General features: G+C 52.6%; 2 protein-coding genes across 2 annotated transcripts; both read right to left on the reverse strand.

Annotated features, from left to right (window-relative positions):
• Window positions 1–66: 66 nt before the first annotated feature.
• LRP88_01018 (M13 family metallopeptidase) lies at window positions 67–2,294 on the reverse strand (the record flags this gene model as incomplete). The annotated part of the gene is made up of 2 exons (XM_083237717.1): window positions 67–2,111; window positions 2,168–2,294. The coding sequence occupies 2 exons, from the start codon at window positions 2,292–2,294 to the stop codon at window positions 67–69; spliced, it is 2,172 nt and encodes a 723-aa protein (XP_083106222.1).
• Window positions 2,295–5,730: 3,436 nt separating this feature from the next.
• On the reverse strand, window positions 5,731–8,560 carry LRP88_01019 (uncharacterized protein; the record flags this gene model as incomplete). Its single annotated transcript, XM_083237718.1, has 2 exons — window positions 5,731–8,303; window positions 8,410–8,560. The coding sequence occupies 2 exons, from the start codon at window positions 8,558–8,560 to the stop codon at window positions 5,731–5,733; spliced, it is 2,724 nt and encodes a 907-aa protein (XP_083106223.1).
• Window positions 8,561–13,847: the final 5,287 nt, after the last annotated feature.

Genomic DNA, 13,847 nt, shown 5'->3' on the forward strand with positions numbered 1-13,847 from the left:
CTATGACTATGCAAACATTCTTTCACTATATACAAGAAACCGCTTACCATATACCCAATCTACTCATTACCAAAGCTCACATGTAGGCTTCTTCTGAGGACAATCAAACGCTTTGAGGAACCCAGCCGAGTTCTGCAGCGTCAACATGATCCTCGCATCGTTGGGACTGTGCACATCCTCAGATAACAACTTGACCTGGTCCTCTGCTGGGATATTCTTGCAAAACGTCTGGCCCCACTTGACAAAGAACAACTGCGCGCCCGTAAAGTCATCCAGGCCAGGGAGTCTCTTGGCAGGTCCCTTCTCCTTCTCCCACTTCTGCCACGCGAGATAGCTTGACACTACACCACCGGCATCGGCAATGTTCTCGCCTAGTGTCAACTCGCCGTCGACGTGGAGCTGGGTGCCGTTGGGCGCAGTGATGGTGAACTTGTTATACTGCTCAATAAAGCATTCGGTCTTGTTCTCAAACGCCGCGATCGACTCCTTGTCCCACCACGTCGTCATGTTACCCGTAGCATCAAAGAGACGGCCCGTGTTGTCAAAACCATGTGTGATTTCATGACCCACGACGCTGCCCATGCCTCCATACAGGAGATACGAGGGAAAGTCAACGTCGTAGACAGGGAACTGCTGGAAACCAGCAAGGAGAACGATGGCGTTGAGTTGAAAGTCCTGGTAGGCGTTGGCAGCCAGCGTGCTCATCTCAAACTGTCCCCGGTCAAAGGGCTTTCCGAGGGATTCCCAGTTCTTGGCGATGTTGACCTTGGCGAAGCTCAGAGCGTTGGCAACATGCGACGACGTGACTTCAGCTCCATCGTAGTACTTGTTGATAGCAACGGGATCGACCGCGTTCGGGTCTGTAGGCAAGCCAATCTTGTTCGTCATGGCGTGCAGCTTCTCAGCAGAGGCCTTCTTGGTTTCGTCAGTAGGCCAGTCTCTCGTCTCGAGACGCTCCAGGAACGCCAACTCCAAAGAGTCGACGAGCTGAGAAGTCAGGTTGTGAGCCTCGGGAGGGTAGTACTTGTCGACAAAGAAGCGGGAGAGGATCCAGGTCAAGCCGGTAGGACCAACCAGACTCTCGACCGCCGGGTTGATGGTGATCCATTCAACTCCTGAGTCGAGGAAGTCGACACACCGCTGCCAGCGAGGTGCAGGGCTCTCGGGATCGTTGCCGAGTTGCTTCTGGAAGAAGGCGTTCCAGGCGTTTGTCAACTCTGTCTCGACATATGGAGACAGCGCTGTAATGGCTTTCCAGACGAAAAAGGTTTGAATGTCCTCGGCAGGGGTCTCAGAGAGGACCTCTGACAGGGTCTTGTAATATCCCTGAGTCGAAAAGGCCACCTTGTCCGCCCTGTAGCCCTTGGGTGCAAGCTCCTTGACCACGTACTCGTAGTTCAGCTGGGGAGCGAGCTCCTGGATGTCCTCGATGCGAAATAGCGGGCTCAACTCATCGGGGTTGTCATCCTCGCTTGCACGAGAGAACACACTCAGCATCTTGACCTGTAACTTGACCACTGAAGTCATGAGAGCATAGGCCTCTTTGACGGTAGGCTTAGCCGGGTGCACAGCGGCGAGGAGGGCAGAGGCGAGGTCGAGATACTCGAGGATCCCCTCCTCGGTGTCGGGTATATCCACGGTGCTTGGAGGATTAATGACAAGGAGAACCTCGTCTGGGTCGATCTCATTTTGCTTGTGCACGAACCTCTGAGTCGTCTCGATACCCAGACTCTCAAACAAGACAAAAGTCTCACCCAATTCCTTGAAGTAATCATGAGTCTCGTTCTTGCCAGACTCTTCAGTAGCGGGAAACACATCCACAACAGTCTCGACAAAGGCAGACAAGACGCTGAGGTCCTCCTCCTCGATGGCAGTGTAGTTCATGCAGACATTATAAGCGTCCTGGATCTTGGCAAAGTTCTCCTTGTCGGCACGGGACTGCTCCTTAGTCAGGTTAACCGTGATCCAGCCAGCGTCTTTGCCAGTGGGGTATGGACTCTCGAGGATGCGTTTCACGGCGCTGAGGACAAAGTCGCGGGTGACAGAGATGCCATTTGTTCGTGTCTGGCCTGCAGGAATTTCATTTCGGGCGGCCCAGTTGCCGCAGACATCTACATTGATCATGTCAAAGTTGCAAGGCATAGGGGATCGGTTGGAGGTAACTTACACTGGTCGAAATCCGTGCAGGGATCAATCTCGGTATAGTTGAGGGCGAAATTCCCCAGAATTTCTGATGCAATATGAATACATGCTGGAGTTGTGCAAAGACTGCTCTCGCCGTAGCTGTCTGCCATGGTGATGTCTCGAGCGGCTACCAAACCGCGAAAACACAAGGGGAAGAGGATACGAAAAGACCCAAGAAGAAGGGGAGCAGGATCAGCTTAAAACACCACTCAGAAAAAAGCCACTGAAAAAACAAACATCAATTCATAGGCCATGGCATTCTCTGGGCTTTCAGCAGGCTGGTCAATGTGCATAGCCGGGGGGTCATCGCTGGCAGTGCATCAGCACCAGCCCGCTGCCTGCTGTGCAACGAGACCGGTGTGGCCAGTCGTTGGTAACATGGGGCAGTCTAGGCGCCGCAGATCAGGCTGTGCAACATGTGTAGGCTTCCCAGGCACGCCAAGCTAATTGGGTTGTCCTTGGCGACAATCCCAAACTGGGCTGTGGACATCACGAGATGAACCATTTCAAGTCCTACCTGCTTCTGGGCATATGTCAGCCATTGGCGCTGGCTTCTTGGCTATGCCACAAGAGGCATCGTGACATCTCGGAGCTGAGATTCTAACCTCAGCCCCCAAGCTCCGTCTGACGATGGAGGCCAAAGTCAATTGATAATAATAAAACGAGCTGCCTCTTAAAATAATTACATGTCATCTCAAGTCAGCAGTAAAGATGCGAGCTTGTCGCCACTTTTGTCCTAAATCGTGTTGTGATGACAGTCAGCCACAGATTTCAACGAGGCGTTTTATGTGTCAAAGATGGAGCTAGAACCAAAAGTCCAAATTCGATCCCGGAGTCTCTCTTCCGGGGGTATATATAACTCCAGTTTGCCTAACCATCTTGAAGGTCTCGGCTCTCTCCTGCTTTGGAGCCATCGCAGCTTTATACCGCTTTGAGACGGAGATGCTTGGAGTGGCTTAGAGACGAAGCCACGTCAGACGAAACGAGTCAGATGCCAAAAGATCTTCAAGTTGGTTCTCGTCCTAGTATTCTTCAGCAAGCTCGTCCAGAGTCATTTTTTTCTGGAAGCTCTGCCTTGGCGCTGATTCACGTCTTGGACTCTTGATTCGAGGCCTATAACCGACCTTATCCGCCACTCACAAGCTTCCTCGCAAAATCTATCAACCATGATACTTATCCAAATGAAAGAAGTGATACTACTGGATGAGTCCTCCCTGGTAAAGCTCTCTAACTATGTATGCTGTTATAAGGAAGAAGCGAAGCGAACATAGCTTGGTCGGTGTAGTTGGAGTTAGGTTTTCAAGTCACAACGGTCCGCGGAAAGCGAAATCTTGTTACAACACACTAACATGGAAGAAGCCGTCAGCATTCCTAAATAGGTGATATTTAACGGCCCTCATACTAATGTGTTCTTTGACCCGCGCACTGTATGTCCTGTTCGGCTTTGCTTGCATTCATGGCCCGACCCAAGCAAGATCTCATTTGAATCTGAAGATTGCAGTTCCCACATTTTCGTGCCGTTAAAAACAGACCATATTCGTTTAAATATATTCATATCCAAGCGGAAGGCATTGGCCGCAATCTATTGTTGTCCAAGGTAAGTACAGGTTACGTTGTCAAGTTTAGGTTTGACATGCGCGTTCCCGTATTTTGCATCATTAACTATAATCTCCCAAGTTATTCTTTCTTATGAGAATATATTCTAAGCACTTGCTTCTCAAAATATGAGGCCTGTTGTGACTGTTGTTATGGGCAGTCATGGTGGTAACTGCATCTATTCAAGGTAATGCCAGCAAAGCCCAAACGCTCATTGGAACTTTGGTGATAGGCTATGCGGAGCCCAATAGCCAACCACAAGCAAAAATCTGCACAATAATTAACTCACCAACCGGGCAGCAGCCTTCTGACGTAGTAGGGGTCCAGCTGACGTTTGATCCGACCCCTGCATGAAACTCGACCATGTCGATGCGGGCGGGGCTGCCGGGGGTGACATGATCAGATCAGACTCGATGTTTCCATGAATAGATGAAACTAGTAGGGGGTGTGATCTACTGTCGATGCTCCCTAATGCGCAATTTACGCTGTGGGCGGGGGACTACTGGCTATCATACAGTAGTAGCTGTCACTCTTCGTCCGTTGACACTCTTATTTGCTCTGCTATATTAACAATCTACTGCTATTGACAGATAGTCTGTGTCTCTGACAGCTCCAGAGACAAAGCTTCTGCAGCCTTACGTCAGGAGCCCACACAAGGGGCTTCTGGCATGAGCAGCAGTGCTCCAGGCTCCCACCATGGACAGGATGATCGTTGACTCTGTGAGTGGCTTCGAGGCTCTCCTAACCCCTTGCACTTTAGTCATAATTGTGTGTGAGTCTAATTACGTTCCTGCAGATTGTGAAAGGGCAACGCTGCTGGTATGACCCAACCATTGATCAGTTTGCGCAGCCTGCTCGAACACTGCACAATTGTGAATGACAACGAAACCGCCAATCTGCAACTCGTTCTGGCCTCAATCGATTGTTTGTTTCAGCAGCCAATAGTTGACCAATTTTTTACGAAGTGGCGTAGAATGGCGGCGGTTATTCCCCGTGGCTCGCATGTACGTGCCCTCGGCAACCATCAAGTTAAACTGCTGGCACGCACTGCTATTATACCGTCCAATCGTGTCAACCCGCCTAGGAGAGCCTACAGCGAAGAGTGTGTTCTCGTGTATGCGGTCACGGCGCGCGAGTGTTTTGATGCTCTCATCAACTTTTGCGCCGAGTTTGCCAGGCTGGCCCTCCTGCCTCAGGCAATGAGGAGCCTGCTAAAGGACTGACGGCATTCTTGCAAACGCGACGCCGAAACACTATTCGAGAGATGATTCGAAGAGTGCGTCAAGCATGGCGTTTCTCAGAAATAGAGCAACGTCAAGTGGAAACGTGTAGCCAATGCGGGAAGCCTCCTGTGAGTCCTCTGCATAGGCCTGGGAGACCATCGCCTGAGTCAATCGACTCTTCCACTAGCCAACCTTCTCCGATGCAGTAGTAGGCATTACTTATTTCGATATTGGCCTGTGTGCCTAAAGGGAGCGGCAATGAAATCACCTGGGAGATTTCGCGTCAAGAAGTGAGGCTTGAGAGTCTCTACCACTTCGAGATCTTCAAAAACTCCAACGACATCTGGAAGTGAGACACGGGAGAACACTCATGTCGCATCCTTCTCCATCGGGCACATGGCTTCGAGATGGACTTTGATCTTGTAAGCAGCACGTAAGTTGCAAATTGTCTTCAAGATACACAATTGCCAGACTTTTTGTCATTGAAGAGAGGGGCAAGACCACATATCGCAACGCCCTCAGCCATAAAGAATGTTCGCTTCAACAGTCCCTGATTTGATACATACACATATGATCGTTTGTTCGCTGATTATACCATTTGTTCACCCAATCCAAGAAAACCCCATACATATACCATATATCCAGACCGTAAACCGCGTGCCAAAATACGTAGAACCATCAACCCCTAAGTAGTTATCCCAACAAGAACACCTTATCCCCATTCAGATCAAGCGTGAATGGCCGCCATGGGTGACGGCATCATAAATGGTCCCAACGCCGAAGAAAGAATACTAGCAATGTTGCGAGCCATGTCCGACTTTTTGCCCAGGCACCACAGCGCCTTGGTGCAGTCTTCGCACCTCCTCACCAAGTTCATGAGCCCAACAGCCTCGAGGGCTCCGGGGTCGTGCCTCACATTCTCTTCCACCTCGGTGAGAAGCAGAATTGCTGCCTTTGTAAATGCCCGTATGAGTATCATGGTCCAGGGCTCTGTCAGGATTGAACCCTCAACCACCGCAAAGTGAAGATCCGACACACCGGTACCGGGAACATCTCCAGCCCGGGGGCATGTCGATACTCGAGCGAGATCCGACAGGATCGACGCGCTGTCTCTTCGCAGCGAAGTTACCACATTGGTGGACTGGCGAACCTGTGTCGAGTAGTCCAAGCCTAGCTTGTTCTCGTCAACAAGCTCAATCAGGTCCGCCATCAACAGAGCGGCGCAGTGGAAGTGAGCAACCACACACACAAACCAGCTCTGAATGTGTGTCGGGACCGTGTCGTATTGTTCGACAAGGTCCCGGAAGAAGGCGCCGTACGTAACATTCCAATGCTTGTATACGGCCATAGCATTCGAGATGACCTTCTCAACCGGCTCACCACGGTATCTGCTCCTAACAGTGTTCTGCAGATACGAGACGTGGCGGAATAGAATCACTTTGATGGGGGCCGCCGTGACAACGCCCTTGGCCGCAGCATCATATGTGCAAGGCCAGCGAAGGACTCCCTCCTTGTTGTCGCGAACAAAAAGCTCCGCCCACCACCTGGCGTCCTGCGGTCGGTACTCGATATTGTAGGACTCATGCTCTGGGTGGTCCGGATAGGTCGGGTCGTGGTGGCACTCCTCATCCGATACAACCACGGGCCGGCCGTTCATCGACGAAGAGACAGTATCAAACATGACAGTCATCCAGTAGACAAGACCAATGGTGCCTCTGTCTTCCTCACTCAACGATTCAGCCGAGGTAGCCTTTTCCAGGCCAAGCGAGCTCTTGGACGCGTCAAGCACCCCCGTCTCCCGAGCCTCATACTGAAACTTGAGCGCATGCATCTTCCGAGCCGCTCGCTCCATGAATACTGGCGGACCTTCCTGAGCAATAATCTCGCTTAGTTGGGAAGCGATTGACCCTTCACCCGAGGCAATGGGGCTTTCGCCACCAAAGTTGCTCATACTGTAAGTCTTGTCGTTGAGATCCTCATCCTCCATTGGCTTCTGTGCCAGTCCCATTATCAAGTCCGCACAAACCACGCGGAAACACTCCATATCAGAGCAGTCCTGGAGGGCGCGCTTTGCCTGTGCCCAGAAAGTGCGCTGGAGCGTCCGGTCGAAATCCTCGTTAATCTCATCAAACTCGGATCTCATACTGTCCAGCTGGCTCAGATTTTGCGGGAACCTGTCTCGCTCGCGCTGACTGCCTTGAGCCCACTGTGTGGCGAAGGCCATGATGGCTAAGTGTAGGGCCTTGGATGCTGCACGATCCTCGGATTTAGAGAGTCGAATCAGCTTCGTCGCTTGTGCTTGCTTGTCGAGTTGAATAACACGGCGGTAGATTCTGTTGTCTTGCTGTTTTGGCTGACCGACACTAAGACCCTCAAAGTGAGAGGCTAACCAGCTAACGCCATTGCTCGACGGCCTTGCGATAGCATTGGGTTTGTAAGGGCAAGTCTCTTCGGATAACCAGCAAGACAATGCATGCTCCAAAACGTCGTGGTATATCCGCATTAGGTTGTCCGAGATCAGGTTGTTATTCGTCTTGGTCATCATGTTGTGCGTTACTGAGAAGGGCGAGATCGAAGTGCCGTAACTCCTTGCAATGCTTTCTGGGTAGTGGCGCACGCTGAGGGAGCGAGAAGAAACGTCGCTCTCGTATGAGTTGGAAACCGACGGAGACGGCTGGAAAGGAACATCGCTGCCAACAGACTGAGTCTGAAACAGAGGCCATCCATTCTCGCCATTCTCTTCCTCGTTTGTAGTACGTTGCCTGGCGTGAAGGGCTTGACTCGTGAGCTCGGTGGGTGGTGTAAGGTCCATCGAAGGTGGATGTGCCGGGGTCGAATGAGTCTCGAGGCTGTTGAGGACTGTGTTGTGTAGGCTCGCGTCGAAGGCAGTCGGGTCGAAGACGTTATTCACGGGCATGGTATCGAAAGTGGTGTTGGGAAAGGCTGGAAAGTTGGCAAAGTTGGGGTCCATAGGTCCCCAACATGTCAGATCGTGAGTCGTCGGCGGCGCCTGTAACATGTCTAGCAAGGCAGTGGCATTAACGTCGAGGCCCTGCGTGGGCAGAGGGGCCTGTGTAGGAGAAGGTCCCGTCTGCTGTTGCTGAGTGCGCGGCCGTTGACGCTTGGCCTTGGTGCGCGATTGATCAGGGACGCGACGGGCATTGGCTCCATTCTGGGCAGCGACATCGCCGTTGGCGTTGGCAGGACCAGTCTGTAGTTGCGCACGAACCCAGTGGAATGTGCATTGTTTTCGTGTGCGAAGGCAGTAAGAACATCGTAGGGCTCGTGAATCAATCTCATCTGCGAGGTTTTATGGACCCTCGGTTAGCGTCGTTGAGTCGGGAAAAGACGCGGAGAGGGAGAGGGGGAGGGATGCGAAGAAGAATGCGATGAAATGAGAACTCACCGAGATGCTCCTCGGCGAGAGAGACGCCGTTGGCACCGTCGGCGCCATTGCGAAGTCTCTCTGAATTTCGCTGGATATCCCAAAGCGAGGGCGCGTCGCATGCCCGCTTGGCCTTTCGGCACTGGTCGCAGGAGCGGTTCTGGCGTCTCATTGTTGGGAGCGACGAGGGCGGGCGGGAGGCAAGCTCTGTCTTTTCTGTCTGGCAGCGCAGCGTCGCGTCGAGGGCTCAGCGACGGCGATATGCCCTGAAAGAGACCGAGGACGTTCGAATCGGGCGGAGACGACGAATTATCAAGTGAAAGTGGGCGACGCAGGTTTGAAGGTGGATGGATATTGGGAATCTGCGGGAGATGGATGGAGACTGGAGGAAGAGATGGACACCAGGAAGGGGAGATGAGATTTGCCGCGCACTGGGCCTAGTAGCGCAGCCCCGCGAGGGTGAGTGCTGAGTGGGCAAGGGCGCAGCGGCCAATTTTGGGTCTGTACCTAGTGGGCACAGCACATGGCCAGCACAATCTGGAGCGCAGGGCTTTCCTCAGTGGGCGCGGGCGCCAGGTGCTGGGCTGGGTTCACTGGGGTTAAGATTCTCCGCTTTTCCGAAGGCGGTTTCACCTCCCCCGCACCCCGCTAATCTACTCGGGTACTAGACCTGCTGAGAGCGAGCGCCCGATCCAGGATCCCCTCGAATTGGAAAATGACACGGCACCTGATCACAAGAGGCGATCGGGCCTCTCAGAGACTCGAGGTCCAAGGTTTCCTGGGGAAAATCAGGTCAAGGATGGGTGGGAGAGGCACGCCATTTGCTGCCCGCCCCCAAGACACTGTTTGACTCGTTCAAGCTTGTCTCTGTGGAGGCCGTCTTTTTTTCCTTGGCCACCAAGGATTCTACTGTAATGCAGAGGGGCTGGCACACTGCTGCTAACCAACCTCGACTGCGCTGCACTGCGCTGCGGTGGACGGCGGCCTACCGGTACGCTCGGGTGAGAATCCCGTCCTCCGAACTCAACAGCCCCGAACTCGTTCAAGGCCCCCCCGATACAACCTGGAAGGTTCCGGCTGGGGGATCTTCGCGTCGATTTATGCCCCTTTGGGCTTTAGCAGCTGTTCCGCCTCCCAGTAGCCAAGCCTGTTTGGTGCTACTGGGTGCAACCGGAACAGAGGAAAAAAGGGGAGGGGGGCGAGACTCGAGACGGATTACGTATGACAAATGGGAAGACGTTCCAGTCCAGAGGGAAATGAGGGCTTGGGGAATGAAGAAAAAAGGGCAGGCTTCGAGAAAAAACGAGGCGAGGGGAGGGAGGGTCGCAGCGACGATGGATGTCAGAACCCATTCTGACGGCACATCACGTCCAGTCACATCCAAGGTTGACAACCCATCACAACGCTGAGAACACAGAAGAAAAAAAAGAATGGAAAAAAAGTTCCCAGGTTCCCTGGCATAAATCATCCGCAGGGGGACTCGCTCATAGGCCCATCCTGCAGTGCGTCGCGTGCGCGAGCCCCGGCCAATCGCATGTGCGCTTACCAACCCTTGACCTGACCAAAACATTCGATGAGCCCCTCAACCAGACAGGGATTCCGTGTCATGCCAGCTCGATCCCAGCAACCCGGCCATTGTCACCTCGTCCTGTGTATTGCAGCACACAGCAGCAGCATGCAGTCCAAAATTGAATAGTCCAAGTCTAGTCCTTGGCCCCTGCATCTTGACACCAGAACTGCTTCATCAAAGAGGCTCCGTAGTCGGTCTAAAAGCACTCTGGCAGCGTAATATGACCCACAGGTTCGTCGAGATGCCGGGATACCGCCCTGTTCACGACAGCCCTACTCTTGCTCTGCCGTCGAGGAACACGGCGCAGAATCTCCGCCCTGCTCTCGCCTATCTTGAAGCTAGATACACTATAGATCTCGACCATACCAGAGTCAGATATTTGACCGAGAAAACACCATTGTTTCGACACTATCTGATCCCTTGCTTTCTGTTGAGATTGGCAGACTCGCTTTCATAATTAAGCGGGATTTTGTGCATAGATTGAGGTTGCAGCTCCACCACGATATTTCAGCTCCAATGCTGCCCCTCCATGATTAACTGATTGGCGATGTGGAACTCGAACAAGCTTATTCTTTAGCTCGGCCAGCAACTCGAATATTATGCGAAAAAGAATTGATGAAAAAAGGTATCTCCTCTTTATCTTCTCTTCCTTCCTATTTATCTCGTAAATGGGTTGAATAAAGTCAAGCAGGCTCGGTAGGTCTTAAAAGATGCGGATGAGCTTGGGGTTGGGTAGATAGGTAGATAGGTAGGTAAGCTGCGAGTGGAGGCCAAGGCATACACCACAACTAGTTCCAGTTTCTTCAGGATTCTGGTTTCAGGATCAGGCAGTTAAAGGAGCAAGAAGCTTTAAATATATCTGAGACTCATTCTAGACGTTGGTTATAGTCCGACTCGACAAGCTGCGAGCTACATTGGACAGTTCTCAACTCTGCTCCTCCCGAACTGAGCTCAAGACGCGATGGAACTAGGCAGAAAGCTCACCAAGCTACAGGACTAGGGAGCATCTTGCCTCGGTTAGTGGATCTGCCGAGCCTGTTTAATGCCAGACTCGCTTCCATCGCTGTCACTTCAGCTCAAATGAACAGCATGCCTTTCGCCACAATTTCATTGCTTCTTTCACCTTGGCACTCTGACGCTGTACCCACCTGCAACCAACTCTATCACCGTGAACCTCAATCTCGATCACTCAGCACCAACCACAAAAAAACAAACCGAGATGAATGCATCGCGAGTCATACAAGCTTGCTTTCCCGGGTGCTTTGACCTCCCCCGCAATTCAAGTAAGGACGCCAGCCGGCAGGACACAAGTCCGGGCTGAAGCTCTACTCACTGCACTCGCTGGACCAGCCAGCGGCGGGATCCACTCCCCACACCGCAGATGCGGGGAAGAAAATCCGGGGTGCAGATGCTGTGTTCCTGAAATCCCAGGCACGTCTTTTTCTCGATCTGCGATTGTTGCCCTTGCTTGTCAGTGCCATGTGTCACGGGGCTTGACATGTCTGCTTGCTTTTTGTTCCGTGGTTTGGTATGCATGAGGGTTATGCGAACGGGCGTTCTGGAGCTTTGTACTGGCAGATGCACCGTCAGCTATCTACCGAGCCCACCACTGACTGACCAACACAGTGTTGATCCTGTCCAAGAGGAATCGGCATGGGATTCGGCATGTCTAGAAACTCGAATGATGATGACTTGACATTCGTAAGCCTTTTTCCCAAGTCTGAGCCTCAATTCAGACCACCACAATTCATTGTTGTTATCCAACCACCCTTGGTGAAGCTAGTAGCCCACCATCGGTAAGAAACAGACAGGGTCTAGATTCGCGACCCTCAAGATGGATGGAATTGAGGGGGAAAATACACTTCCCACATGCGTTCTAGAATGAGGCTCCCTCTTGTCTCTCCTGATCGTGGCTATGACTCGCTTTCTTCTAGACTACCCGCCCTTTTGCGATGAGAGAGACCCAATCGCATTGACTTTGAATGAGGCCCTCCAGATCCATCGAAATCGGTCCTCATTACCCCGAGTCAGGGGACCTACAAGTCGGTGAATACTGTACAGCTTCGCTAGGCTGGACTTTGAGCTTATCATGTGCCGAAATGCAACCTCTGCAGCATGGCGGCAAAACACGGGATGGAGAAATGCATGGCAGCGCCTAGCTATTGGGTCAAGAGCGAAAGGTGTTTGTGAATTGCAACCCCAGATTGAGACTACCGTGCTCCATCGCCTATGTAGATCGTTGCCGTGATAGTGCTTGCGCAGTTCAGTCCTTGACCGCATTCATTCGCCAGCTACACGCAACCCCTCGAATCACGGTCAAGACGTCCAAGTTCCAATTCCACCCAACCTCGACACTCGGCAACTCGGACACGATACGGCATCTCCTCCATCCGTTCGTGCCGTCTAGGCACACTGCCACGTAGAAGCAGCTGTCCTCCAAGGACCAGGCACTCGTCCTCGGCATCTTCGGCGCCATTCTTCCTACGTCCAACATACGAACTCCCAAGCCTTTTGTGTCTGCAAGGGGCCAAAGGCAGCCATTTCTTCACCTCGGGCTTCCGCGATATGCGACCCCGTCCCTCCATAAAACCTCGCTGCAGCCACGGCTGGGCCTTGAACACCTCCCATTGGGTCCTTCCGGTGTGTCAGGGCCAACACACCTCACGGCGCGGGGAAGCCCTGAGCACAAGCCCACCCCCGCAAGAGCCAAGGAAAACTTATGATGGTCTAGGATTGTTGCATGACAGTCTCACAACTGTTATCTCTTTTCTCTCGAGATGTCGATCCCGGGATTCGTGCGCTTTCTTATTCTCTATCGTGTTGTGTACCAAGAAGTAAAAAAAAAAAATGTCTCACAGCGGCTCGGCCTGGACAGAAGAAAGCAAACAACCCCGTGGGGGCAGGAAGGGCAACTGAGATCTCTCCAGCCTTCCCACCCCCTACGTACCATGTCTTGAATGAGACGACTTTTTGTGTAATTTGGGGAGGAAGCTTACCGTCCATTTATCAAGGAATGTGGCTGCTATAGCAAAGGTTTATGCTGTAACTGGCAAGCGACCTGGCGCTTGGCTGAGCGAGCGAGCGAGCGGCCGCGAAGTTGCGCACAACGGAGAATGAGCGCAGTTGTGAGCTGGACATGCGTAAGCTAAACAGCCAGAACCCGACTTTGCGCGAGTTTCAACCATTTCGTTGCTTTTTGGCTCTTTCTTACCGCTTGTTCAGTGACATATTAACCTTGTGCTAATGCCGAGCCAGCCTTTTGTCTCTGATTAGATCTTGAATCTTGTAGAGTGAACACAGAATGCCCTTCCTCGCGTCGTTCCCCGCCGGGTGAGAACCGCCCATCAGCCGCCGAGTCCCTTTCCGTTGCCCAGCCTGTGCCATCATGCTCATTCATCTGCGGGCGCGGCTTTGATCCCCCGCCGTGGCTGTCGGGAAGGGCTGTCGCCGTCTGGGATGGTGCTACGGAAGCGGAATGCCCAGACTAGGTAACCCTTTGTTGAGGGCTCCTGACCGAGGACATTGGTTACCCTGCTTGCTCCGTAGTCTAGGGTTACAACCTCTCGATCACTGCAATGGATTAATCGTGCCATCATGGTCAGAATGTGCACCACATCAGTAGGTCACCGTAAGGCCCGGTACACTGAGACAACGCAGGTTATGACACCAGCGGGAGACGTCAAACGTCGAGTGTTACGAAAGCAAACTCACTGCGGGCGCTCTCAAGGCAAACGTGGGTTTATTCGTGCACGAGTATCTCTTGCGCGGAGATGCAAAGCTGTGGCCCGAGTCAAGTCTTTCGTTCTCCGCGTCCCCTAGCTATTGCGGCATGACGAACCTCGTACTCGCAAGTTGTCTTTCCGTGTCATGACAGGTGCCTCATTGGCCA

Source organism: Fusarium phalaenopsidis (genome assembly GCF_050370095.1).
Source record: "Fusarium phalaenopsidis strain FUZ10S chromosome Unknown contig_32278, whole genome shotgun sequence".
Lineage (NCBI taxonomy): Eukaryota > Fungi > Ascomycota > Sordariomycetes > Hypocreales > Nectriaceae > Fusarium > Fusarium phalaenopsidis.